The sequence below is a fragment of the Besnoitia besnoiti genome, chromosome II (assembly GCF_002563875.1).
Source record: "Besnoitia besnoiti strain Bb-Ger1 chromosome II, whole genome shotgun sequence".
In the NCBI taxonomy this organism is placed as follows: domain Eukaryota; phylum Apicomplexa; class Conoidasida; order Eucoccidiorida; family Sarcocystidae; genus Besnoitia; species Besnoitia besnoiti.
Window position 1 is genome coordinate 3763785 of NC_042357.1, and position 27502 is coordinate 3791286.

At 54.6% G+C, this 27502-nt stretch overlaps 3 protein-coding genes across 3 annotated transcripts; 2 read left to right on the forward strand and 1 right to left on the reverse strand.

Annotated features, from left to right (window-relative positions):
- Nucleotides 1-1231: 1231 nt before the first annotated feature.
- On the reverse strand, nucleotides 1232-6777 carry BESB_038950 (uncharacterized protein; the record flags this gene model as incomplete). Its single annotated transcript, XM_029362481.1, has 8 exons — nucleotides 1232-2247; nucleotides 2683-3148; nucleotides 3450-3664; nucleotides 4255-4320; nucleotides 4833-5000; nucleotides 5371-5476; nucleotides 5988-6166; nucleotides 6672-6777. The coding sequence occupies 8 exons, from the start codon at nucleotides 6775-6777 to the stop codon at nucleotides 1232-1234; spliced, it is 2322 nt and encodes a 773-aa protein (XP_029221446.1).
- A 5575-nt stretch (nucleotides 6778-12352) lies between these two features.
- On the forward strand, nucleotides 12353-21882 carry BESB_038960 (uncharacterized protein; the record flags this gene model as incomplete). The annotated part of the gene is made up of 18 exons (XM_029362482.1): nucleotides 12353-12557; nucleotides 13275-13654; nucleotides 14291-14348; nucleotides 14662-14695; nucleotides 15126-15319; nucleotides 15488-15876; nucleotides 16113-16170; nucleotides 16419-16452; nucleotides 16807-17000; nucleotides 17809-18053; nucleotides 18374-18434; nucleotides 18657-18693; nucleotides 18876-19072; nucleotides 19730-20106; nucleotides 20631-20691; nucleotides 20800-20833; nucleotides 21088-21278; nucleotides 21437-21882. 18 exons carry the CDS (start codon nucleotides 12353-12355, stop codon nucleotides 21880-21882), a joined length of 3195 nt encoding a protein of 1064 aa, XP_029221447.1.
- Nucleotides 21883-24011: 2129 nt separating this feature from the next.
- Nucleotides 24012-27332, forward strand: BESB_038970 (uncharacterized protein; the record flags this gene model as incomplete). The annotated part of the gene is made up of 1 exon (XM_029362483.1): nucleotides 24012-27332. One exon carries the CDS (start codon nucleotides 24012-24014, stop codon nucleotides 27330-27332), a length of 3321 nt encoding a protein of 1106 aa, XP_029221448.1.
- Between the last annotated feature and the right edge of the window lie 170 nt (nucleotides 27333-27502).

The following is a 27502-nucleotide window of genomic DNA, read 5'->3' on the forward strand; positions in this document are numbered from 1 at the left end:
CCAAGCCCGCCGACCGAGGTTTCGCCGGCGCAGCGTTGATTCAAAGGCGGTGCCGCCGTTGTTACAGGGCCAGTCGGGCTGCTGCGAATGATGTGTTTTTTTTTGTTTTTTAGAAGTGAGAGCGTCGCCGGGGCCTGACTCAAAAAAGCAGTCTCCTCACCATGGATGGGCAGTCAAAGGCCAACGCTTTTTTTTCGTGGATGGACGATGGACTGACGCTTGTTCTCAACCTTGAGCACAGTTTGTTTCGCTGCGCCGTGTCGACTTTTTGCTTAATCTCTCTTGCACTCCCACAAGACCACACACTTCTGCAAAGTGCTTGTTCCTAGCGAGGCGCTGTTGTGTATGCACAAGCGCCGCCTGTTCTCCCGCCCTTCCCTCTTGCTGTGTGCTCCACGATATTCGCCAATTCCGATCTGTAGCGGATGCCAGCTCACGTAACAGAAATCGTACGGATAGAGAAACGTTTTACCAACAAAATTTGCGAATCAGGCCACTCGCGATACCATTTCTGCGTTTGCCAGCTTGGCGGTGACATCACACTCAGCCTTGCACGTTTTAGCAGCTCCACGCACACTCTATAGGTCCGCTGCGTCAACAATATCTCTAGTCTCCCGTTTTTCACGCGACGTTTCCGGGGTAGCCTTTCTGCAAGGCCAACAAGAAACTCTTGGCGGCAGACTGACTACAGTAAGATTGACTAGGGGAACTTTAACTGGCATTGACCTCGAGTGATCAACACTACGCGGCATTGAAGGTCTACAGCAGTAGAATGAATCACTCGCGAGACAGCTCTCAGAAATTTGCGATCAATTGGAATGCGGGCTGGTCTGCGTTGAGATTTTCAGACGACAAAGACATATTGTCAAGCGTTCTGGACGGGGCAGCACCGGAAGATGCCGATCAAGTAACGAAACAAGAACCGGTTTTTGGGGCGCCCGTCGAATTCGCCTCATCGTCGCCTTCGTAGTCTGGCATGGAAAAACACATTGTTGAAATAGCTGCCGCACCACATGGCAAATGCCCTGCGACACTCAGAACGGGAACAAATTACCGCACATGCGCGTCAGCACGTCACCTGTGCTGCAGATAACGCTATCTGAAACCACCGAACATAGGTGAACGTCCTCCAAGAAAGCCCCTCAGGTAAAATGGTTCTCTGGAGCGGTCGTCGCTCTGGAAGGAGACAGGAAGTACACCTCGGCAGCGTCGGGCCCGAGTGCAACACATACTAGTTGGCTGTTTCCTCGGATCCTTCATTTAGCTCAAAGGCTGTATTTTGTTGAGCCTCTTCTTCCAGACGGGCCTGCTCCTCAAACAACTGTGAGAAACGATCATTCACTTTATAGACAGGCCTTTTTTCTTTCGATTTGCGCTTCTTGGGCACTTTACGGAGGTCCCTACCGCCACTGAAAGCAATCCGGTTGAATTCTGCCTGCCACATGATGCCGTAGCTCATGAGCGGTATGAGAATAACGAGACCCAGACCGAAAGCCAGACCGAGTGCTCCCAGGTACATAAACAAGTGACCGAGAGGAAACATTGCTACACCTACAATCCCTAAAACCAGAGAAGTGAGGGCGATACCCCACGTGAGAGCTACAAGGCCTTTTTTCAAGTCCGATCTTTGCGACGGAAAACCAAGCAGGGACCGCAGCTTGTGCACGGAGGAGTGGTGGCCATCCGCTTCATCCCACGACCGTCGAAAGATGTCGGTTGTGTGAGCATTCATGACATCCAAAAACTCCTGTGCCTTCGGAGAGAGCGCGTCGCCAATTGTTTCGAGGTCTGCGCTCTCATAGGGGATGTCGTAAATGTTCTCAGGAGGGTCAGGCGCCGCGCCGAACGGCTGACCATCCGTCGGATTAGTCCGAACTTGAACAAGAGAGGCAGGGGCGGATGCCAAAGGCTTTTTCTCCTCTTTTTTTGCCGCACCCTCTGCGGCACTTAGGAAGGCCTGCACAGCGGTCTTCGCTATGTTGGGGCGATTCGTGAGGCAGAGGACTGTGGCCTCTTGTCCTGCAGTCAAGTTATCCAGGGTCGCTTTATCAAGAAGAATGAGTGGATTGTCGACTAGCGCCGAGCTCTTAAGTGCCCTGGACAAGCGGCCAATCAAAACAAGCTTGGTCTCTTCTGGCATTAGGTTGTTGATAATCTTTTTTACGACGAAAGAGAGGAGCTTTCTAAGGATTTTCGAGCGGACAAAGAAGTCCAGGATAGCTAGAGAAGCCCTTCGCTTCTTCTGCACTGGAAACAAGGGACACACAAGAGAAACGAAGCAGCGGTGAAATAATCAGCTACGGATAGCCAGGGAATCGTGCGCATCGCACGTCGGCTGCAACTCGGGGTTAGAGGAATCCATTCTCGGTTACTCGCACAGGTTGCAGCACACAGGGGACGGCACACAGGCAGGCAAGAGACTGCACAGACACGCGCAGATGCACTGAGACGATAGACAGCAACACTCTCGAACAAACGCTGCAGACTTCGGCAGAAGGTAGTGTGTAAGAAGTCGTGCGGGTTTTTGCTCAACATTATCGTCCCTGCCTGTGACTTATCTGCATGTCTCTTCGGCTATCACCCAGGGACTGCGAGATTGAGAAAGCAAACGTGCTAGACACGAATGCACGTGCCACACATCAACAACTCTTGCGGGTCTCGGTGCTGCGCGGTTCTGCTTACAAAAGATAAGAGCGCTCCGAGCGTCCATAGCGGCCTTGGCGTTCAAAGTGACGAGATCGTCAACGCTGGCAACGGCTTCTTCGATAGTCTTCGGCAAATTCTCCGCGCCAGAAATAAGCTCTTCTGTTTTTCTCTGAGCGAGGGCACTGAGGAGAGGTTCGACGGCCTTTTGTTGCTTGACTGAGAACTGAAGGACTTGGCACTTCACTGCCCACGGATCCGGTGGAACTGCCTGTTCGCCACTCAAGATCTCGTCGCACTTTGTGGGGTTCACTGTGAACCAGTACACTAAGGTCTGAACAAGTAGCTGTTTCCAGTGGTTCTTCGGCCTGTCACTCTTCTTTTTACGACGGAAGAAACCTCCAGAGCATCTGCGAGTATCGAGGAGCTCGAGGACCAAAGTCACGAGGAGGGGGTCGACCCGTGGCGTAGTGGAGACGAGCATCACACTCCTTAGGGCTTGAAGCTGCCGAGCACAAGGGAAAGACACACAAACAGGTCCTTTCAAAGAGTAACGATCCCCCAGTCAATATCACGAGCCTGCTTCGGATCTCTGCAGGTCGGAGGCGTTACATCTGATATTGCAAACTGACCAGTTCAAGGCCCCCCAAACATGACTTCGACCATCTGCAAACATACAGGCAATAGCGAATGATGCTACTAAATCACCGGACCACGGCGGCGCTTCCTAATATTGCACTGCACGGCAATGGGCGAACGACTTTGAGACAATCTCTTGTGCATGACTTTCCACCAGAGCCGCTCACCCTGGAGTTGGCGTTCTGCGTGTCATGCCGGAGCGCAACATCCTTGATCTTCTCAAGTTTCTTCGCAAACTTGCTGTTCTGACTTTCACTGAAACCATTGATTGTGACATGCAAGCAGGAGTCACCCAAGACTGCGGTCGGCTGCCAGTTATCGTAGTTCGTGGCCAGCTTTTGGATGTAGTTAAAGTACTCGTCTTTGGCGTGAAGGTAGAGATCTGCACAGCCACGGGGACATGATATCTCACAGATTCATCGGGGTTCAGCCGGCGCGTTAGCGGTTCCGGAGCCCACAACAAAGATAGGCGACCCGTACTTTCCTGCAAAACTCCCCCATATGGTAACTTCTTTGTACCAATATATATTGGTGGTTCGGAAGTCGTTTTCCCAAGAACTAACGCGATCTCCTATTTTCTAGTACCATTCGGTTCTGTGTTGTTAACTCAAAGTATTTGTTCCGAGTTTGGTAGTGGTCTTAGTTGGACAATGTATCCTCCACTAAGTACTAGCTTAGTGGGCTGGTTTAATAAGTCAAAGTTTAGCCGGGAAGTTAGCGTCTAAAATATATAACCGATAGTCTCTTCTTGGGAAAACGACTTCCGAACCACCAATATATATTGGTACAAGCCCCCCCACCCCCATCTCCCTTGACGACGAGGCCTTCCCTTCCCACACTGCAGACGCCAGGCATCAAGCGGAGTGGGCGCAGCAAAAAGAAAATGCATTGATCTGACAGTCGCGACAAACAAGGGGAAGATGCTGCTGAGCTTCCGTCCGTGTCTAGTCCTTTTCGACGCACTTCACATACCTCCTGTGTCTTTAATGTGCACGAAGGCTGGGTTGATGATGGGGAACCCAACATTCCGTCTGCAGTCTGCCGACACAGCGCAAAGGGAGTATCGACAAGAAAAGGCAGAACATGATTTTCTGCGAGGAGCTCCCTGGCCGGGGAAAGTCCCATTCAGTTTTCGCGACAGTGCGGTGAATGCTAACAACAGATCGACGCGCAGAGAAGACTACCTATAATAACAGTTCAGACGCAACGCCGCACGGGGTGCAGATATCAAACTCTACGAGAAACATTCACGTATCTCTGGGCTTAAGGGCCCGTGCGAGACGCTGTGAGTCCATCTCAGTCTGCAGGACACATTTCACAAGTTTTGTCACGCAGGACGCAGTACTTGCGAAAACGGAGCCGAGCCAGACATGACGCCGTCCGGGACTAACGGCCGTACGTCGCGCTGCTACGCACAATCGGCACAGTGGGCCTTCCTGCCGGGTAAAGGGACGTGAGGCCGGGCGTCGTCAAAAACAGCTTGCAAGCAAACTGCTTGAGAATTCTTTAGCAAAGGCGATCGCGGGAACTTTTGTTCTGTCTCCGCTCACCGAAGAAGGATCCTTGTGCACACTGTTCTGTGAAGCTCTTTATGACCAATTTGGCAAGCTTCTGGCAGGCTGCAAACCGGTCCTTGTTTTTCCTGAAGCGCCTGCAGTACTTGGAGAGGATCGAATCCCACTTCCGCTTAGGCTTGAAAGTCACGCACTCCAGCATGCCTGGGAAGCCGGCACACATCCTTGAGCGCGAGAGGGCTTTCAATGCATATGCCAGCGGACGACAGCCCAAGAGCCCAAAGCAGATTATTCTCTCATGAATCGCCTTGTCGCAGGCCTGGTTAACTTAATTTCTAGTCGTTTACGCAGACTTCCTAGTCCACAGGGAGCTTCCAACTGGATTCCGACTGCAGAGCTATCTAACGGAATGGATTTATTTTTAGTCGCGGGTCGCACTGCCTACTGGTGGCTCCAAAATGATCCGCTGCAAGGGACGACGCACCGGCGGGGCAAAAGCACTCAGCTTTTCTGTCATTCGCAATTTGGAAAAATCGCCGTACATACGCGAAGCCGCTTGGATCTAGGAACTCACCGTCATTGCCGCTGTCGACATCCTGTTTCGCCAAAAAGAACTCATCTTGCCCCTCCTTCATTTTAGCGTCAACTTTTTCCTTGTCATTCATGACTTCTTCGACTGCCTGGAAAGACCGACAGACGTTTGAGGATGCAACCGCGGAAAACGAAGACGGTAAGCAGCGAGGAGGCATGCCATATTTCACGTGAAATCGGTGTTTCTGAACTAAACGAAACAAAGAAGCGGGAAGCGTACACACTGTGGACCGCGGCTGTGCAACGAGGGGGCACCCAGGCGTGCTAAGAAGGTCCGCTCCTGCAGGCGGGGACAGAATAGCGTATACCATAGCTCAGATTCCAGAACAGTCGAAAGTGCATCTCATACGAAAGAGAGAGCTGCTCAGCTCTCCAAAAGAGCAACGACCCGGCTCGGAACTCAAAAAGGCAAAGTGATTCAAGAAATCCCCTTCCCGCCGCTCACACAGCGTTCACTGCCCGGCAGAACACTGTATTTTTTGACAATATTTTCCCGCAAAGCAAGTTTGGCTGAAATAAGACAGCTGAACAGGAGACAGAAGTTCCTTTAGAGAACAAAGTTAGTGCTTGCGCGCGGCCCCCAAGGCTTCCTGCACTCACGGATACAACTTTATTTGCATCGCGGGCTTTCTTCCTGGAGGTGGCCAGCTGCACGAAGGCAGGGTCCGCAGGTCCTTCAAGTTCCTCATCCAGCGGGTCCTCTTCGAGGGACCCTTCGCGAGAGTCTTCTTCCGCAGAGTTCGCAAGACCCGGCTCGTGCTCTCCGTAGAATTGCGGGTCTGCAAGACAGCAAAACAGCCGTCCAAAGCCAGTAGGACAGAAAGAGCGTCGTCGCAGAAACTGGTCGGACCGCGAATCCAAGACGTTGTTGACACACAGACGAGGGAGAGAGAAATGCTGCCGACGGTGCTGCCGGTAAGGGTACGAAGAGACTTCAGGAAAGGCCCGCGGCGTGAATGCCCTCGGAACCTCTTGCGTTGATGAAAGACACGAGGGACAGAAAAATCTAGAGAATCAGCGGCAGAAATGTCCTTATAGATGAATTTCACTCGACTAGCTCTGTAAATCTGCCTAGCAGAGGACAGGGCGAACGTTGCAGCAATCAACACCGCAGTCTGATTAAGAGTGGTGGAAATGGGCGTGAACCGTGATGACGAAGATGATAGGGCCCTCTGAAGATACGGTGCCCATACAGCGTTAAAGCGGAATAGGAGCTGGCTTTGCCCTGTCCCGACAATCCAGCAGGATAGTGCCAGAGTCACGCGTCTCTTGAGTCGGACTCACCCGATTCATGCTCGAGGTCGAAGCTCAAACCGAAGTTGGATGGCGGCAAGAGGCACGCACAAAAAGTAAGGAGGAGCAGCGACACCAGCAGCCCCCGTGCCGTCATCTTGAATGTAGAAGCAGGGAATAAAACAGGTCAAGCGTCCACGAAGTTCGAGGCGGAAGGGCTGGACTGGGCACAGCCTATCCGAAACTGCACTGGACACTGGCAGACTTGACACGTTTCAAGGTGAAGCGCCAGAATAGTAGAGGGGACAGCGTGCTTCGAAAGGGTATTCGATAGAGGCGACGGCAACCCCACGGCGGGCGCGAGGCACCGCGGATCAGGGTCTCCCGGAAGACTTTTGTCTTCCAGAATCAAGCCCAAGGGGAAGAAAGAGCCCTTTTCGACGAGAATTACTGCTGTCGGGGCATTAAAAAGATACATTGCTCTCTCTCCTTTCCTCCCGTGGCGCCTAGTTTGTGCTAGTCAAGACACAGGATCGAGCTGTGGTGAGCAGGGCAGACGACGGATTTACAGGCGAACCTGACGGGTAAGTCCTCTTCCCTTCCAATTGTGAAACAAATGACGTCGTATGCTTTCCAGTGAAAACTGAAAACATAAGAATGTGTTGGGCTCTTCGCGCTCACGGGATTTAGGGCCCGACAAGACACGCTACGAAAAGCCGTCCCCACTCGCGTGCAGTCAACTTGAAACATGAAAAAGGCTGCAACTCGGGGAGTCGGAAGTGCTCGTTTGGAAGAGCTTCAGGGCTTTGGCACACAAGGAACCCCACCGGAGCATGACAGGTTCCGTATTGAGTAATTTCTGGACTGTCCAAAGCATGATGCACTCAGCAGCGCCGTGAGGCGAGGCCCATGGCTCGCGACCGTCCATGGGTTCCCGCGCTCTTTGTCTAGCGCGATGGAACTGGCCGCCGCCGTCGGGCGCGCGTGGAGGCCAACTCAAGCAGTTGCAGGTTCTGCTGCGGAGCAGTCCGAATTAAACTGACTCCCATATGAACCGTTTTCGCGTGTCCCTTCCATATGTAACAGCTGAAAGAATGTGACATACTGAAACAGAGATGTTGCTGCGAACGGAAAACGCTAGTGCGGACGCCGCTGCAAGGTGGCGCATCCGAAGGATCGCACCGCCTACGAGAGAGAGTTAGTTCTCTGCGGTCGAGCATGCTGCCAGATTCGTGAGGCAACTCTACGTCGCCAGCATATATGGACGCATTAAGATGATCCTCCGTATTATACCTCAGTAATAAACATGAAGTTCGATTGTCGCCCGTGGCTGAGCAGCAAACGCCGACTATGTTGATTCTTTGAACTCTCTGAACGCTAGAGGGTTCATCCCCACAGAATATCATGCAACTTCGCATAACGTGGCTCTACGAAAGGATCAAAAGTCAGGCCCTCCGCTCCCTCCAGCTTGAGCCGCATCTTTCTGCCTTCGCAGTGGACGGGGAAATGTACGGCACAACTAGCCCGTAGCGCCCAGTGACGGCAGATTTCGAAGACTCCCTCACGCCTCTCTGGTGCAGAGATCGAGGCAAGCCGGCTTGCTGTAGACAAGATATCTATACTTATAAGCTTCTGCTTCGTGTTATAAGAAAAACGTAACCTTTCCGCCTGGGCCTAGCTCACAGAAGGCGAGGCACACGTAGATAAACGAATCTGGTGAGCAAGTGGCCTACCACCTGCAGTCCATATATGCGAAAGCCGCAAATCCCCGGCACTGCCGTGGCCCACTTTGCTGTCACTCAGGGAAAAAGGCTTGAGGATGAGATCCTCGTACGCAATACGCGCTACGCGGAGATTTTATCCTGTAATTCAATACCATCTTTGTCAGGTTTGAACCCTGTGATCCAGTCCGTCTTTCGTCGCATCAAGTCCAACCAGTGCCACTAGCGGCGCTGGGACAAGTCAGAACAAGGATTTGCAGCGCTTTCTTTGCTAGTGGGACTACGAAGCGGTTATGTACAACCGAACTGCGACGCTTAAAAACAATTAAGCCCACATCAGCCCTATGGGCAGGTGAGACGATGGACAGAATGCTGCAGTTTCGCATTTTGTTCAGTGGACGGATAACGTGGCGCCACCGTCTGGAGCTCCACCGCAGGCAAATCCTGCTGTATCTAAGCAGCAACTGCACGGCGTGCCTTCGATCCGTAGCCCTGCAAAGCGATTCTGAGCACCAAATCTGGCTCCATGTTTCCTCGCACACAACCAAATTTATCAAGCGACGCGAAGATGCCATTAATGACGGGACATGTGCGCCCGACGACAGGACCTGGCCACTTTGGGGGCCTCTGTCGCCCGTCGGGGGCGTTCCGGAAGCGGAAAATCGAGTTGTCGCATGATATTCGAGCAGCGCGACCAAGTGTCAGTCCTCCTTGTTCTCCAGTCTAAATATGGAGAACCGAGCCGGCGTACATGAGCGACAAGTACTGATGCTGGGTGCCGCTTGAAGCAGGCTATGGCTGAGACAAGATGAGCCACCACAAGGGGAAAACGCTTGAGTGCGACCCCGTGAGCCAGCCACATGGCCAATCGTCAACAGGCAATCCAAGTCAATGCCGCGTGCGCCACCAGCTCCTCGTCTCTTAGAGCCCCCCAACAGTGGTTGCCAAGTCAAAGCACAAAATCTCCTGGACCGGCCTGTACTCGGGACAGCAGAATTTAGGGACCTGAAACAGCAGAAGGGGGACCGAATACCTTCCCGAAACGCTGTCGCTACACCCTCAACGCGTAGCTTAACGTATGGTTCCTTCACGAAGAAAGGTGTACACTCATTCAGAATTATGGGTCGTCGGTCAGCCCGAAAACTCACCCAGACAAAACGGGTGGTCTGTCTCTGTTCCTTCTTTGAAGGAAAACCTGCGACAGAGGGGCGATAAGGGCGGAGACTTGGGGAACAGCCTGCCCGGCAGCTCGGATCCGCTTTAGCATGACCCTCACAACAACCGCACCACCAGCTCCTGACAGCGTTATGTCGAACCGATTTATTCTAAAACATAGCAAAACCCCGGCGACTAATAGAGAACCATCGTTACTGCTGCCAACCAGAACTTCAAACATCAGAAAAACCCTGGAGATATTTCTCGTTGCTCCAAAAATAGTTACCGTCTCCAGGACATAAGTGCGACTAAACGCCGGAGAAACAAAGTCCGCTTGAAGCGAGGCGCTTCAGGCCACCCGCCGTTACGGACACGCTTCTAGGTGCCAAGTAAACGAAAACATTGTTTGAACCGAGGCATGCACGCACATGCGATAGGACGCACCAATCCTTGACTGGGCATGTTAAGCGTTTCACTTTGAAGAACACCTGTAGGTCTGTCCAAACCACATATCGCCACAGTCAGAAGGCTCTGGACGGGGAACGCGTCAGCCACGAAAACGCGAACAGTCGCTGAGCGGGGACGCCGTCATTCATCAGAAAGCAGTTATTCCGCCGTTGCTTCCGCGCAAGCCATTCTGTCTGTCAAGCACGGTGCTTGTGCCGTCACTCTAGGTTAAATTTGTTCATGAAAAAGTCAAGAGATGCGGAAAGCGAGTTACACACAGACACACTGCAGGTTTCAATGAGAAACCCAACAGGCCGTAACGACTTGGAGTGGGTCGACAACATTATGCGCCCGTCTTGTCGCATTGTGGCGGGCCTCGAAGAACGTGGGTTTGCGTTGTGCCCACCAAAATGGCACAGAACGTCGAACTCGTGTGCATTTTCTTCCTCATATTCCTAACTCTGCATGGGACTTGCCCAGCTGAAGAATTTCTCGCGGATAAAGGTGAAAGGGGGGTCTCATTCACCCCGTTGAGCCACGCTACTCCATCTAACCGCAGCCATGATCGCGCTCAGGGTGCGTCGTTGCACCCTGCTGTTTGTGGAAGCCTTCTAAAGAACGGCTCTAAAGTTCCACCGGGAGAGGCACGCCACAACCACAGGCTCCGTTATGCCGGTAAAAACCGGTATTTCCGCAGAAAACAAAGAGATGTGCGCAGCCGGCTTGTCTCTTGCAGAGTCGCAAATAAACATGCGTCTGCCTTCCAGGACGCCGGTCTCTCGAGACTTGTGAATTGTTTCGGATGCGTAGGCTTGGCTGCTCAGGGAGATGAAACCAATCCGCTCGCTATCCCAAGGAGTAGAAAACGTCATACCTGTCTGTGCTCTTACATCAACGCTTTCAAATCCTTTCTAGAGCGGTGGCAAAGAGATGCATCGGCGGCAAGCAGTGCAGATTTGTTAGTGACTTGTGACGGTGGAACCCCAGAACAGGCACTTACGTGCTGGATATCGAGTGCTCTCTTCGTTGCCTTCGCAGCCTCCCCCGGGGGGCTCTCGCCTTTGCGCTGCAGCACGAATCCCGAACCTACACAGAACGCGATCTCTGTTGCCGGTTGCCAGCCTAATTTGAAGCCAGTGACTTGGCTTCAAAGCTTGCAAAGCTGTCTCCTTTGGGCAGGGGCTTCCATTCGTTCCATCGGCCGCAAAGCTGCCGGTCATGTCCCAGGGCGGGGTCGGCACAGCCTCTCAAGAAGTGCCGACGAACTCGATATCTGCGCTGGCAGGCCTGGCCTTGACCGGTTGGGAAGGCTCTCAAATAAGCAGCTGCTCTCGAACGTTGTAAATCGCTCTCACAATTCGGGAGAATGGATTTGTAGAGAGGACATGCCAATCTCCTCGGATTGTATCAGCACCTCCATGTCGGCTCATTACTCCCTTGTTACTGAACCAATCGCCGAGGCTTCCCCGCAATGGAGCGCCATGACCGGGTTGACACAGAAAGGTGCACCTCTCAGACGGCTGGCAGCCGTGCCAGACGACGATGCGGCTTCAAATCCTCAGCTGACGATGGGCACAGATTGCAGTGAGGAAAGGGGCACAGAGAAAAGCCTGAAAGCTTGCAGCCACCACTCTACGCAAGTGCTCTTCGTGGATCCTCCGACTATTATTGTAAGTACAGTGACCCTGTCTTCTCTATCGTAGGGAGGGCATCGGCGTTTACTGTGAAATCCGCGGGAAGGAAAATCACGTTTCGGGCAAGACACCCGCCTTCAGACTAAAACGAAGTACCATCAGTTTGTTTCTGGTTTGAATGTGGAATTACGCATCCACATCCTTGCGTCTGCGTCGGTCAGTTTCAGTCTCTGCAACAAGCTCGCTCTCAGGGTGCCCCTTTTTTAGCCCTGGAATAAACGAACGACAGCCGAAGGATCGTCACGACAGCATCACTTGAGTATTCTACTCAGGTTCTCTTGGTGTTTTCAGGGGCCAGGTGGTCGTGTGTCCTACTGCGAAGATGTACTTTTCGAAGTATTCAGTAAGTCTTGATCGAGTTTGTCTGTAGTTGGCGAGACCAGACAATGCAACTTGCCGCATGTGTGCCCCTTCGTGCGGGCGTCCATCCTATGGGGAAGCGAGCATTCTAGCTGCGAAAGTCTCTTGACCGCAGGATCAAATTCCGCTTCCGCTGTCTGTACCCTGTTGTCGCGTTGCTAGCCAAAACGGATTTCTTCAAGTGGTCACTCTACTGGTAAGAATTGCTGGCGCGTTGACACGCGCACGCTGAACGTGAGCATCAATGGAGCGCAGCCAAAGACAGCAGCAGACTCAAAGGAGCCTCTCGCCTAGATGCCCTCCGCTGCCGCCCCTGAGGAGACCTGGCGCGCCTGCGAAGTGATTACAAAGTCTGATGTTCGCGCGGTCGCTATGTTCTGCGCCCAGGTCCTGCCCGAGCTGCGAAGTCCCTCTGAAAAAGGTTCTGAACGGCTATACTGGCATGATGATCGCGGTGCCCGGCGAAGCCGTCTACGAGGCAGCGATGAGCGCCAAACGCGTCAACCCGTCGCTAGAAGTGTTCAGTTTTACGCTGAGAGTAGACTGGGGGTACAACTGGGGCATATTCAATAAAGGAACAGGCAAGTTACATCTGCCGCAACTCCGTCGGACACCAGGGAAACGTACAGATAGAACTAACTCTGAGATCTTGGTGCACATCAGCCACTAGTCAACCGCGGCAAGGCAATTGCCGGCCGCATTTTGCACGCTGAAGCCCACAGACGTGCCACTCGCGCTTGCCTGTCGCCGCCTTGCCTTGCCGCTGACGCCCACGGATACCTTTTCGTGAGACTCGAGACATCTACCAACAGGTAGCATTGCGGACATTGAACTCGGCGGGGGGGGGGGCGGGGGGGGGGGCTCTCAAGGGGGCAGGCACTGCGCCTTGAAGGGTCTCTGCGCGCTGGAGCACACAAAACACCCGCTTTCGCGACGTCTGCAGTGCATCCTTGACACGCTCAGACACCACTCAAAAGGAGATCTAAAATGAGCTCCGAGCACAGGGCGGGCTGGCCTTACGCTTGGTCTGAGCCACCGACAGCGCCGCAACTGCGAAAGATCAAATTAAAGTTTCCACTGCGTGCTAGATGGCGATGACCGTCTCTGCTGAGTTCACATCAGAACTCCCGACAAAACAGGATAGTAGAATGAAGAGTGCAACCGGAACTGGCTTACATCGCGGTTCTCAAAACACTCTAGCCAAACTTGCACAACGACGTGCAGCACCGCGTCATCCTCGATCCAGCCTTGGTCGTTGGCTTTGCGTGTCTTCTCAGTTGAGGCCACTGCTTCTTTCGAATACGTTCCCTTCCAGCCTTACTTTTCAGTGGTGGACGGGACCGTCTGGAAAGTTAAAAACGATGAAAAGCGGTTCAGCTTCACTATCGGCGCCTACGCGTGCGCTTCCTACGCAAAAACGACAAAGTGGATTCTGCAAAGCGACGACGATCCCAGGCCAGCAGAAGAACTCCTAGAGATCGTCGAAAATCCACGCGACACACAGTTCACGGTCTCTCTGTCTCCGCAGTCTCTCATTCCGGGCGGCAAGTACTTCATCACTTTGGAGGTTTCATACGTTGAGGCTCCAACTTATAAAGGATCTACGACTGTGGAGATTGACGTCGAGGGCCCTCGCTATCCGGTAGCGCACCTCCAGGTAGGGGAACCGACGGCGAAAAGGCTACACTCCAGGGATGCCCGCGAGCGAATTCAGATAGAAATGCATAGACACCGACACATGAGATCTCCCTGCAAACGTGATCGGCTTCGCGAACTACGTGGGCACATACCTCCCTTAGAGCAACCAATCAAGACAGTGATCGTCAACGAAGTTATCAACTAGACGGACGCCGTCTTGCTTTTTGCGAGGAGGGAGCCCCGTCTGTCCACAGTCAATGTTTTTTATATTTGAGTTTAAAATGTAAATAAATCAACAACTCCTAGGCGAGCAACAGGATTTACTACTCCAGCCGGGCCTTCCAGCCGCCTGGCTCCGCAGCGCCGTGTCCACTCTTACTCGGTGGCGTCTTCTGCGGATGGGACGCGTGACAAACGATACCTTTTTTCAGCTTCTGTAGACTGAACGAAGCCGTTGTTCGTTTTATGCGAACAACAGAGAGAAGGAAGGTTGATTGACCGTGTGTCGGTCTGGGCGGAGGAACCCCTTCGCCGGCTACAGTATTGCGGCGTAGCCCTTCCGAGCGCGCATGACGATGAATCGAACGCTTCCAACAAAAGCGAAGCTCTTTATGTCAGTGTGTCCGCAGTCCACTGCATTCCGTTGCACGTTCAGATGCCGGACTTCGTCGAGGCGTGTGACGCGATGGTGATCGATGGATCATCATCGAGATGTAAGCCCCTAAAATGACGGCTTGATTTATGTCCTTGGTAATGCTGGCTTCAGCCGCGCCATCCCCTGGATGGCTTCCTTGAGCTGGCAGCCCCTATCGCGCTTTTGCCACTTCTAGATTAACGACTAAGTCGCGCCACAGCCCCTGTGCTGCGACAGACTGAAGCGGCTGAGCGATGCACGGGAAAACTTTGCACTCGGGACTGCCGCCAGCGTGAAGATCCTCAGCTCGAGCCAGAGGGCACCCCCAACCTTATCGTGTCGGCGCGAAGCTCCGACACGAGTCTGAGGCAAGCGTTTTGCGTTGCGTTCAGCTGGGGCGCCTGACGGAGAGATAGAAACCATCTGGTGCGTTAACGCCGCTGCCGCTCGAGGTTCAGCAATTACCCGCTGCAGCTGACGCCAGGGGCGGCAGATTCCTCCCAAGAAGCAGGATACCATCTGCGGTCGGCAGTTTGCCGTCTCGAAATTCCCGCGATGCTGGCTGGCTCTGCAACGACACCGCGGTCCGGCGGCTGCGGTTGGGCCTTGGCCTCTTGTTCAGTTTTTGTTCTGCGTCTTGGCCACCGAGGCGACAGACGAAAATAGACGCCTTCGACCTGACGCCTCAGCCTTCCCGCCCGCTGGGCGCTTGCAGACGTGCCGCGTTAGGGGCCTGCAGCCCACAGAAGGCGTCGCCTCTGGCGTTTCCTTCGGCTCTGCACGTGGGAGGCCTCGGAGGCTCCCTCTGCTGGCTCGCAGAATGGAGTTCCTTAAGCGTTTGTGCGCTGCGCTGCAGGCAGTGTCTCTCGGGATGCAGTGACGCAGTCAACGACCTGCTCAGGAGACAGGAGAATCGACTGATGTTCACTGTCGATCCCGACCTTGTGTTTGCTCTGGCGAAAGCCCTCCGCGAAGCAGACACGGGCAACAGCACCTTCCTCCTTCAGATCCAACTGACCGTGACAAACTCGTACAGAGTCACATCTACCGGTAGGGTAATCACGAGAGAGTAGAACAACCGGCCCGTAGCCGACGCTGCGAGCGGCGCCCGTGTCTGGTTGACGGCGTCCCATGAGCACATGTGCGCGACAGAGCCCGCAGGCGCTGCTCAGGCATCGACCAGCAGCGGCGATGGAGTCCCTGCTCTGCCGCCTGCAGCAACAAGCAGCACCCGCATTGCTGCGCATCTGAAGCCTCCGGAGATCAGCACGCTGACGCCGGCGCGAGACGTCATTTCTCACAAAGAGCCGTACGCGATGAATCTGGAGGGCACTTTCTGCCCGGTCGCGTCAACTGGAACGAACCTGCGACTCGACATACGCTGGACAATCCGGTCTAGCCAAGACACGCGCGACGTGAGCCAGCTCTTGGAACTCAGCGACAACGGCCTCAGCGGAAGGTTTCCTGCCTACAGCTTGAAGCCCGCGGCGACCTACGACGTGAACGTGGCGGTCGCCTACCTCGACGACCCTCGCGTCAAGAGCTACGCGTCCTTCTTCCTCGAAGTCCGCCAAGCGCCCGGATCGCCCCCGGAAATCAGACTCAAGGTAATCGAGGAGAGCCGTCCACACGTTGAAGCTGCAGTTGGGCCTCCGGCAGCAAATGCCGCCGCAACTCTGGACTACTGGACACCCAGTGGCGGCGGCATCATCGCAAGGTCACTGGCTTTGCTTGATAGTGGTGGTGATTCCGCGGCCGACACGGTCGAGACGAGGCTGCCCGTAGAAAGCACGAAAGCTGCGTCAGCCACCTGACCGCGTCGTATTTACTTTGCGCGTTGCAGTACCCCAAGCTAGCGCGGAACTGCGAATCCATCACGCTGGACGCTACAGGGACAACCTGTAAGTGGCGCAGTCATGCCGCTGCCGGCCCGCCAACCGCCAATCCCACAGTTCATGTCACCACCTCTTGAGCAGACTGCCTGCGTGCCTGATGACCACTGGCGCTGAATCTGCGTTCTGCGTGTGTGGGATCCCGCTCGGGGAGAGCGTAGCGCCCGAGTCACGCTGCCTGCAGGACCACTGCGGCATACTAACAGAATGCCTTCGTTTGGAGCAATTGTTTTGTCTGTCCTGCGCGTGCCTTGAAGCATCTGCTTCCGAACCTGCTCTGGTCGCCCGCTGGTGAGTCTATAGCTCTGGCTAACCACCGGGAGCAGAGGGTGTATCGGCGGGTCTCAGACTTGTGACGGTACCCCTGAAGAAGCCCGATTTGCCCTTGGCGCCCTAGGCTTATTTCTCGTATATCCGGCGGCTGGATTCTCAGAGGACCAGACATAGCGCTCGGCTAGTGGCCGCCACATGCGCGCCAGACAGACTAGGAGTCACCTCCGTGACTCACTATGAACTTTCACCGACTCAAGACACGGAAGCACTGCGCCTCCGCGACAGGATGCAGAGCCACGCACGGTTTTGCGGGAGAGCTGTGCAGACGGCAGACGCGAATGAGTGGCGGAATCCACTGCACTACTCTTGCAGGAAGTGCGCAACCGAAGACTGCCCAGAGGAGTTTGCACAGATCATCGCAGCTGAGAGGAGCCTTGCACTAGTTATTCCAGACGATGTTGTCTACAAAGCCATGCAGAAGCTCCAGAGCGATCCTGCGTCACCGGAAAGCATTACGGTGACGGTTTCCCTCGAAGTCGAGGACCGAGACATGCGGGCATCGACAGGTGAGCGCAGCCTTTCTAGCAAAATTACCTTGTGCATATATCCACTAAAGTAAAAAAAATATATATTCTAATATTAATACTCTAACAGTACAATCTGAATACAAAGTTCAAATAGTTATCTACAGATTTTCCCGTGTATTCTCATGAAAAAAACACCATTACAAAAACACTGTGGTATTTTCGTTTGAAAAAGTAGAAAAAATACCGGTGTTTACGAAAATGGGGACGCTGTCTGCATGCTGACCTAAATTACTGGGAAAAGATGGTATAATTGTGGGCTCAAAAAAGTCAAATCAAAGGGTGGCTTGAGTGAATTTGATAATAAAAACAATATAAGTTAGTCCAGATTACTGAATTACGCATAAACACGACTCTCGTGCGGAGAGAAAAACATCGGTGGCATTGTTTCGACTGGTGTGAGACCAGAAGGCCTCTGGAAGGCGCGTAGGTCTGCGCCACGAATGCACCCTCAACAGGGACGGCTTAGTCGCCGGACCATGCTGACCGCGGCGTGACTATCGAGACAGTTTGGCGCCCAAGCGGCAGGAAAAGGCGACGCCATGCAAGCGGCCGCTGTGCTGGTCGATCCCAGCTGTGTTGGGCTTCGTTTCGTGTCCAAAGGGCGAGTTCGAATGGACCTGCATTGACGCTTTTTCAGCGCTGGCGACGATGACGGTCACAACCGAGTTGGCTCCTCCCGCCATCTCGCCTAGCACCGCCACGTCTTTCGAGCTGGAGCCCCAACAAGCCGCAACTATGGGGGTCACAGTGGCCCGCTGCAGACACTTGACTCGCGGCAGTGGCCCAGAAGTTGAGATTGAGTGGTCAGTCTCCCCCGACCGGAAGCCTTTCAAGCTCCACGAACTTGTTCAAGTGTCACCGGACCAGCCCCCGCTCTGGGCGGCGACCAAGCCAGATGTGCTGATTCGGGGCCTTGCCTACGAGTTCACCGCGCGGGCGTTCTACCAAGCAACTCCAAATCTGTCGAACTCGGTTACGTTTCGTGTGGTAACTGACGCAGCCGGAACTCTCGCGCCCTCACTCTCGCTGACCGTAAGTGTTTTCCGGTCCGTCAGCTGGACGCTCATGCACTGACTCATACGAAGAAGCGACAGGCCCTAATTTTTCATCAAGTTCCCCTCGGAACCCGCAGCTTGCTCGGGATAGGCATTGCCACGCAGTGGCCTTCGGATGGGAGTCAGGCAGTTCCAGCATCGGGCATTGCCCCTTTTCCCGGCAGCCGCCGGGCGTCTCCTCAAGAGTGAGCAGGCAACAGATACGGCAGAACCTTGTGCCAGGAGTCCTGTCGTTATTCGTGACGGCGAGCACAGAATCGCTTATGGGAACCCGCGCTTGCGTTCTTGTGCGCGTAGGGGTCGCCGACCAGCGTCCTGTCGGCGTGCGAAGGCTTTTCGGTTGCCAGCGCAGCGTCATGTAAGCATGGTACTTTGACGGACAAGCTGTCAATCCCAGTCACTCTCACTGCGCATGCAGGAATGTGAGGCATACATTACACACCGTCGCCACATATTGCGCGGCATTTCACAATCTGGGTATGGGGCATTTGGAAACACCAGGTACTTGGTCCCTCGAGGCACGCGGGGCGGGACCCTTCACAGACATTGCCAGGATTTCTGTTCCCCTCTCTGTACCCAGCCGGCATCCCCGACGACAAAACTCTCGACACATACTGGTAAGTCCTCGAGGGTGTCGCGCGCGGTGACCGTGCCATTCTGCGCAGATAGCTGCAGGTGCGCGCGACCTGGGCGGGCTCTGTTCGCGCGCCGCTGCCTCAAGCGCGGTGAGAGGATGAGCCGTGAAAGGGCAGGGCTCTTCCCTGCACTATCGAAGAAGTTTGCTCGCGTTTATCTGTAGGCTCTGTCTCGACCCCGAATGCCCCGCCGACTACTTGCAATTCCTGAAGGGCCAGTCGGATGCCGCGGAGCTTCTCGTCCCTGCCTCCATGGTCTACACACTGTCGAGAGAGAATCGCCAGAGGCATCCTGAGGCCAACACTTTCCTTCACACTATCGGCGTGATTGTCATCAACTCGGACCGTCGCCATGCCACAGGTACACCAGCGACTGCCTAATCAGAAGCTGCAAACAACTGCGACGACAGAAACGGTGGTGCAGTGCCTGTCAAATAACAACCGAAGCTGGTCTCCTGCCACACTTGCTAGAATAGGATTCCTCTTACACACGCTTCGTTTTGCAGGCATATTTTGCTTGCCCTTCTGAGCCTCGTCTTGTATCGCAGCCCACCTCATAGCACGGAGCGAAGGTACCTGTGGGGGGAGGCAGGGGAGGTGGCACAGCCGATCTGTGCATCTGCTCCGTGCGAGCTGGCTTAGGAAGCAGGTGTTCGCGACCAGGGTCTAGCCTCTCCGTAGTCGATTACCTGTGGAGAATTCTGAGGTCTACAATGCAATTATGATCGAGGGTATCAACTGAGATGCACAGACCGAATTAAGTCTTACGTTATGTTTCTTCAGTTCAAGCTAATCACTATCCACCGAGTCTACGGTGAAAGTATGTGCCTTGACTCATTATATTAGCGGCTAAGCGCCAATCAAACGCGCGCAGCTTTTAGGCTACGCGCATGCTCCTGAGCACACGGTTCTACCTGAGCCTCGAAAGGTTCCCTGGCTGTAGCAGTTGATCCAGCCGGTTAAGGTCCCGCGACGACTGCTGATCGATTGGTGCACGCGCCACGGCGCACACTTGCAGGCTCCGTCCACATGGAGATAGAGAACTTCCCGACGCCTCCCAGCATGCAACCCGCAGGACCGCTAGACTTCCATATCAAGTCTACAGAGTCAGTCACAATGGCGGTCGCTCCAACATACTGCGTCCATGCGGATGACGCCACATTCATGTGGGAGATATCCAGCGACTTCGAGAACAGACCCTCGAGCGAACTACTTACAAGAAGTCCAGACGGGCACAGAGCGACGGTGAACGCGGGAAAGCTTCTCGATGGAGTTACATACACAGTTACAGTCTCTTTGACGTATGGAGACCTCCCGTCGTCCGCCTCTCTTCCCTTCGAGATCAATGTTGCCCCCCCTGAAAACCCGAGGGCCGAGCCAACCGCAGCTGTCACTGTAAGATGCTGCCGGGGCTGCGTCCTCTGCTAGAACTCACCGTTCGCATACCTCGGGGAGAGGCTCCACTGGACAGGACCAGCTTTTGAAACAGAGATAGGATTCCTGAATAAAGTGTTTGTTTTAAAGAAAACACAAAAGAGCCCCATTCCGGTACCATTGCAGGCGACAATGCTGAGTGGCCTGGCAAAGGGTGCACATGATTTCGGTGCAGACGGCCAGTTGGAGATTCGCCGAGTTCTTGCGTGAAATGCCTTAGCTCCATCCGGTTTTCACAGCGTGACATTTAGATCCCCTGTGAGAGCACTACCTAGCTACGGTGCCGAGCTGCCTGGGGAGGTGGTAGTTCGCTCTGCGTTGGCGCTGGAGCGACAGACCGGCTCTTTGTTTTTCCTGGTACAGCAGTTTCAAGTTGAGACCTTGGATAACGGTGTATTGCAATGTCGAAGAGTTGAGACGGTCGAATTCGGGGATGAGACTTGGAATGCTCTCTGAACGGGGTGCTTCACTGACTGGTTTCGCAGGGACCTTCTGGCATTCAAGGCACATGTGAGTCATTCGAACTGAGTGGCGCAAACTCGCAAGGTGAGCGCTGTGTCTCAACCTCTGTACCCTGACACCCGAGCGTACGCCTTCGTCCCTATTGAAACGGTGTGTGTGCCCTTCTTCTTGTGTCTGTTGCTCCCGCTCCAGCCCATACCGCTGATGGCATGCTGCTGCCAAGCTGGTGAGAGGAGCCCAACCCCCCGTCGACTTCCCGCGAGCAAGACTCGCCACACAGTGTGCAGAGACGTGGGCAGGCACTAGTATACACCACTCGGCACCCGGCAGTGAATGCCCCGTGATGGGCTTCTGGAGAATTTGCACATCGTTGGGAGGGTCATGAATACCGAGATGTTGTCCCCCTGTGAATGGTCACCGGCTTGGCAATAACCTTTTGCTACAATCATGACCGCTTGTTGCTGTGCGGCGATTGAACAGGAACTGCCTCGGACAGTGCCCGAGTACGTTTGTGAAAGCGGCAAGGGCAGCAAAAGAGCTTACCCTCACAATGTCCGCTGCGACGGTATACCAGGCTGTGAAAGAATATAAAGAGAGGAACCCTATTGTTACCACATTTGAAGTCGAATTCGAGTTGACCGTCACCGACTCACAGCAGAAGGCAGCTCGAGGTGAGTTGCTCGCGCCCACTGCTAAGTCGACAGTCCGCGGATTCACGTAGCGAAGTGTAGTTCTTGCTGGTTGTCCAACACCGAGGCTGCTAGCTAGGTCAGCGCCGCTTCTCCACGTTGCATTGGTTTCCAAGAGAGTACTGTGCCTTTTGACGCAGGGACTACCACCGTAACTTTGCAAAGCTCTCCCGACCCTCCCGTACTCCGAGCAACGTCAAACCAGGCACTACAGACAGGAACGCACGAAACAGTCATCTTGAGTGCCGAAGTGGAGTACTGCGAGCATGCGAGAACAGACATTTCCTCTGGCCTGCTTATCGAGTGGAGGTCGACAAGTACTGATCCTCGGCCTTTCGAGGATCTATTCGCCCTGTCCAACGATCAGTTGACAGCGACAGCGGAGCCACTGTCACTTAACGCAGGAACTGAGTATTCCTTTAAACTCACGGTGGCGTATGAGGGGGACACGAAGAAGAGCCAGCGGCTCGAATACACAGTGCAAGTTCAGAGAGAATCTCTATTTCTGAACTTCGTCGTGGATGCCCTGTCTGCGCCCCAAAACACGTCACCCACGATCACTGAAGATGGCGGCTCCCAACAATGACGAGCGGCTGTCCCGGAAAGAGACACAGCCTTGCTATCACATAGCACGAACACAGCCGCTGGTGGAATTTACGACCCTCTGAAACTACTCGCTGGAGTCCCGAGGCTGCCTCAGGCCTTTCATGTAAACAAAAACAGAGAAAGTTCGAAACAGGCGGCCTTGAACAGGACTAATTCACTGGATGTTGTCGGTTGTACGTGCTGTTTCTCGCCTTGCGACCATGCGCCACGCCGTGCACGGTTCATAGTCTGACTGTTAGTAGCGTGGCCCTGAGCTCCTGTCAGAACGCGGTGCTGCCGGCCTGCCTACGTTTTTTATACACCCTCGCCTGAGTCAATCGCAACCTGGATTCAATATCTGTCTTCTGTGTAAACTGTCACTAGACGGCGCTGCGGGTTCCGGCACGCAGTGAAGACTCCTAAGTAACGGAAGGAGTGGTGGCACACTTAGACTTACCAAGCGCAGCATAAACTGGGTCAGCTCGTGGCCTGGACGAAGTTCGCGATGGACGTAGACAGGCATCCTGCTTTCTGTATCACCCCATTCTCTCCAATTCTTAGCTCAAAATGTTGGGATGCATGTTCTCTAAAGGCGGGGCCGTGCCGGTGTCGTTTGGCTACTCTGGCACTCAATGGAATTCCTAGACTGATGCATCAAGCAGCGTGAAACACGGCTTCACACACACGCACCCGGTCATCGGAATGCGTTCGGAGGATCAGGACGCTGCTTAATGAGCCGGTGTTACTGTAGGCAGACACGAATACTTCGTGGCAGCCACCCGCCCATAATCATTAGGCCTCCTTGCAGGCTCGCGTCTTGGCCGTTACATAACAGGCACGCGCACGAAATGTCCTGGACTATTGCTGTGACTCCGTGCCAAGGCCGGCGTTGCACCGTTCTCAGAAGGTGCGTGACCGCATGTTTGGTAAGGAGGGCTGGTTACTGAGAGGACGTTCTTCGGACGCGTGGGCAAGCCTCAGGTGGCGGTATCATGAGGCGTCGTAGGCGCTTTCCCTCTCCAGAGAGCCACTGGCCGCTGAAGAAGGCAAGCAGATGGGGCATGCGCTCCTGAGGCGCCTGGCGGAGTCTGTATACCAGCGGCAGCTCCGAACTGTCGGAGTTCACGCTGCATGCATTTGCCTCTGCTCTAAAAGTATCCACTCGTAAGGTATCCATCACCTGATTGTTTTGTTTGTCGCCATCACTGCAAATGCAACCCTGCCCTCGTAACTGGGCTCGCACCCACTGTCGGCACGCACGAACTACGCACGCCCCGGCGGTCCGGGAGGGGCGACTTACATGATTCTATCCAAAAGGCGAGACTTTGCGTACTGTCTTGGGTCTATTATATGTCCTCGTTCCGCAGCCAGATAACTGAAACTGCTTTAGGTTGCGCTATGCAGCATAGAGATTTTCAGGTTAGCCTCAACAGGGTGTCCGGTGTCACCACCAATCAAGGCAGATTCCGTTGGGCCGAACAATGCAAACCGGCGCGCCTGCCAGAGTTTAGAGAGCTCACTTCAACAACAACAGCCTACTCTGACCACCTGAAAGTCTCAGCGGCGGTCATGTTCCCTTGCCCTACAGTATGGGTGGTGGTCGCCTACCCGGCCCAGTTGCTGCTGTGTCCAAAGATCCCGTTCCCAACAAAATCTCGGCATGACTAAGCTGTTCAAAACCGTGCTTCTCCAGGTAGGTCCTGTAATGCGAGGAAGGTGCTCGAGCTTGTGCAAGGTCTGGCTGGCATGCGCGCAGCTGAGCAAAGTGCTCCGAATCGAGTTCACATGCTGTCGGTGGGGCGCTCCTCTTGCATGCAGTAAAATTCGTGAGGCACGGAGTTGCATGGATACTGCTTCAGAGCATCGTCCATCAAGAACGAGGCCACCGAATGCCGCCTCAGCAGCAGCAGTAGCGTAATTCGTCCGACTTTGCTCCTATGCAGTCCTGGGGAAGACAGGGCGGAGGGCGATCAGGCACATAGCACACCAGAGAGGCCCTGGCGTCACATTCTCGCTGACGGAGCCACGTGGCCGACGTGGCAGCATCAACAACAAATCACAGTCGCCAGCTCGTGCAGCCAAGCAGTCGCTCAGATCGTTGCAGCCGCTCCTGACGTCGCTGAGTCCAAAATGGTTTCGGCAGCTGACGGAGCTGACCTAGACTGCCGAGGACAGCCATCAGGGGCCGGCAACGACTCGCCCCGCGCGCGATCGCGAGCGACGCCGAGGCAGGCACTCCCAAAAGTCTACGGGACGTTTTTCGAGAGAAAGTACATCGTTAAAAGTTCCCCGCTGTTTCCGGAACTGCCTCAACGGGACCGCTCTTCACGGGCGACCTCCCCACGCTCTTCGGGGGCTTCACCAGCAGTTCGCAGCTGCCCGATGACTACTGACAATAGTCGCCAACCTGGTCCAGCCACGAGTTTACTTGTACAACGCACATCTCCTTCAACTCGTCTCCATTCTCGAACAGTGCCTGCCCTCGAGGAGCCTTCACCGGATACAGCGAGTAGGCTTCCCGGTGGTGATGGAAACGACACGACGAACAGCGGCCCCCACACTGCTGGGGCGCCCCTGGCGTCTTCCCACATGGAAGAAGCAATCGACCTCTTCTTGGAGGAAGAAAGACTCATTGAAGACCTCGGCCGCATTCAACCAGTGGAGATTGACTCCGTGTTCCTAGATAAGGCACACAGCGGGGCCGCCCGGCTCACTGTGACAAGCAACAGAGACTGCGCAACTTCTCTGCCTCGTACCGGTCCGTGTGACCCACGCGTGAGCCAAGTTTGCGCGGGACAGTCAAGACAAAACGGAAAAAACGTGGATGCCAATCTCGCGAGCAGCAGCATCTGTTCAGTTGGAAGCCGGGCCACGGTCAGTGCTACAGCAGCTGTGGTAGTCGCAGGCGACTCACCTGGGCAGGTGTCCACTGTATTGCCTGCTTCTGGGGTCGGAGCCTACAATAGCATTTCCTTGACAAAGGCTCAAGCAACGGCAGACGGCAGACACGTGATTTTGACGACGCTTGAGTGGGAGCGATTCAGGCGTATTGTAACCAATCTTCTGTCGACAAACATGGAACTTCGGTCCAAGCTGCGGTCGACCCAGCAGCAGTTCCGCCAATTGGAGTATGCAGGCAACCTCGAACAGACTGTAGCTCGTCTCAAATGTGAAGAGCTCCAGATTCGCAGAAAACTCGCCGCCCGTGACGTAAGTTTTGCCGACGACTACTCTCTCCGCGCGAAGCTTTCGGAATGCCGAGCGGCGCTCGAGGGGTTCGATGCCAGTGTAGAGAGCTGCGAGTCCCAGGCTCGGAGTTTCCGGAACCTCGAGGAGCTCCTGGGACAGGCAATTCGGCGGGTGCAGGAGAAACAGCAGCGGCCATCAACCAAAGGAGGTGCCCCCTTCCCAGCATCACAATCACTGGGAAGAAATTCAGACCAGCATGCTGAAAGCACAGCGTGGAACTGTCCGCGGGGGTGCGCTGAGGTTCACAGAGAAGTCCGCGTTTCATCTGACCGATGTTTCATTGTTTCCATCCACTTAAGCTGTCCGCGCAGAGGGGATCAAAAGGCAGCGAATCGCCCAGCATCACTTCAGAGATCCCAGCTGCACGGGGGCCTCGATGCTGAGAGCGGGCTTTCGAGTCTCGGACCGACAGCGGAAAATAGAGAGAGCGAGACATGTAGGGGTCGCCTAGGATTCAAGATAGAACCTTGTCCCTCAGTAGAAGCCGCTAGGATATTGGACAAAGGCATCTCAACCGTGCCTGAGTGCAGCTCTACAGAAGGATATCCCACGAGGGCCGCCGACAGCACTCCAAGGACGTTCCACGACCTCCAGCGATCCGTGCTTTCGCGAGAACTCGACACAAGCCTCTCGGACCAGGAGGCACAGCTTATCTTAGTCGTATATGACACCAAGTCGTCCAACGTGCAGATTCAAGCGTTAGATATGCGGGAATGGCCCCACGACCCTAGTCGCGAGTTTCTCGAGGGCGTCGTGCAGCACGTTCTGTCAAATTTGCAGATATGTGGAACCGGCGTCTCCACGGACGTGCAGAACCAAAACATCACAACCCCGGTGCAGGAAAGTAGTCGGGAGCCGCACGCCATCAGCGAACCTGTGACACTGTGCTACCAAAAGCCGACGGGATGCGCGGGCAAGCCTGTCTCCCAAGAACAGTTCGACGAGTCTTTTTTCGAAGAGACGAACGAAATGCTCGTCTATCGTGGCTATCACGATATCGGTGGAGAGGCAGACTGTGCGGAAGGGCCATCCCACTTCTTCGTCTTCCTCTACCAGCGTTCTGGCAGGCACCTGGTTGCCCGCCTGTTCAGCCCGCGATCTGCGCAGCTGCTAACGGCCTGGATCGACACGCATTGTGCCGCAACTGAGTATGAGAAATTCCTCGCGCGCAGCCGCCGCGTCTGTAAATCGGCTTACGCTCCTGCTACCGCCGCGGGTGAATTTGGAAAAGCCTGCAGGCGAACGGACAACGACGTGACCTTGTCAGCAGGTCTTCTTCGCTTTATTGCGTCTAGGCTGAGGCATGAGGACGGGCATTTGGTCCTCGAACGCGTCAACCTGGAGACCGAGGAGGCACAGCTGCCATACCCGTCTCCGGGACCATCGGCGAGAGGAGAGGATTCGGAAGCAGTCTCCCAGACGCCGCCCAGCCCAGCACACAGGACGCTGTCTGTGGGGGAGCAACTCGGCCTTCTGGACACTCTGTCCCTTCCTGAAAATACCTCAGGTTTCCAGGCAACTCTCACGTTTCGGCATCCGCAGCTCGTGGAAAGAGTCCCCACAGAAGCAGGAGCATCCGCACACCCATTCTTTGTGTTTATCCGCTCCAGGGTTAGTCCTCTCGCTGCACCCGAGAGTGTCTCATTTGTGGTGTACGACCCCGCGGCTTCCTGGTGCGCCGAGAGCAGCTTTCGTTTGCTGGATGCGGTCCGCCTAGTGCACTCTCGACAGAGAACGTTCCTGCAGAAGCTCCACCTAAAGCAAGAATTACTCGAGCAAATCCTTGAAGAACTTTCTGCCCGCGACGTCTGCACACCGAACAGAGGCACGCCAACAAACATAATCCACAACAATGAGCATGATGAGGAGCCACGCTCCCATAAGGTACACAAGATATCCACGCCGATTTCACCCCAAGTGGAACAGTCAGACGAACAGACAGAGCTCCGGGCCAGCAGTGAAGGATCAAATTCTGTTTCTCTGCAAAAAGCCGACGCTGATGCAGAGAGAGAGACCGGCGGAGACGAGCAGCACGCGCGCCCACACGAGTGTGCAATTTCTCAAAAGGCACGGGCTCTTCCGGCCCTACCGCGACCGCAGTGGGTCGCGCTTCTCCAAGAAATTTATCGCGACTTAAAGTTAACAGAAAATTCGTTGGTCCTGCCCGGTATCTCTATCGGGCCAGTCGCATCGTCTGTGTGAGGTGGGTAGCCGAGGAGTCTTGAAGCCCATTTGCTTTTCCACGAGGCCGCTCTTGAAATGCAAACATACAACGTGCCTTTAGCGGTCGGTAGGGACCTGCTACTTTCCACATCATTTGCGACTGTGCTCCGAAGTATCCAGGTAGACGCGGGAGGCGGAAACGGTGCTTG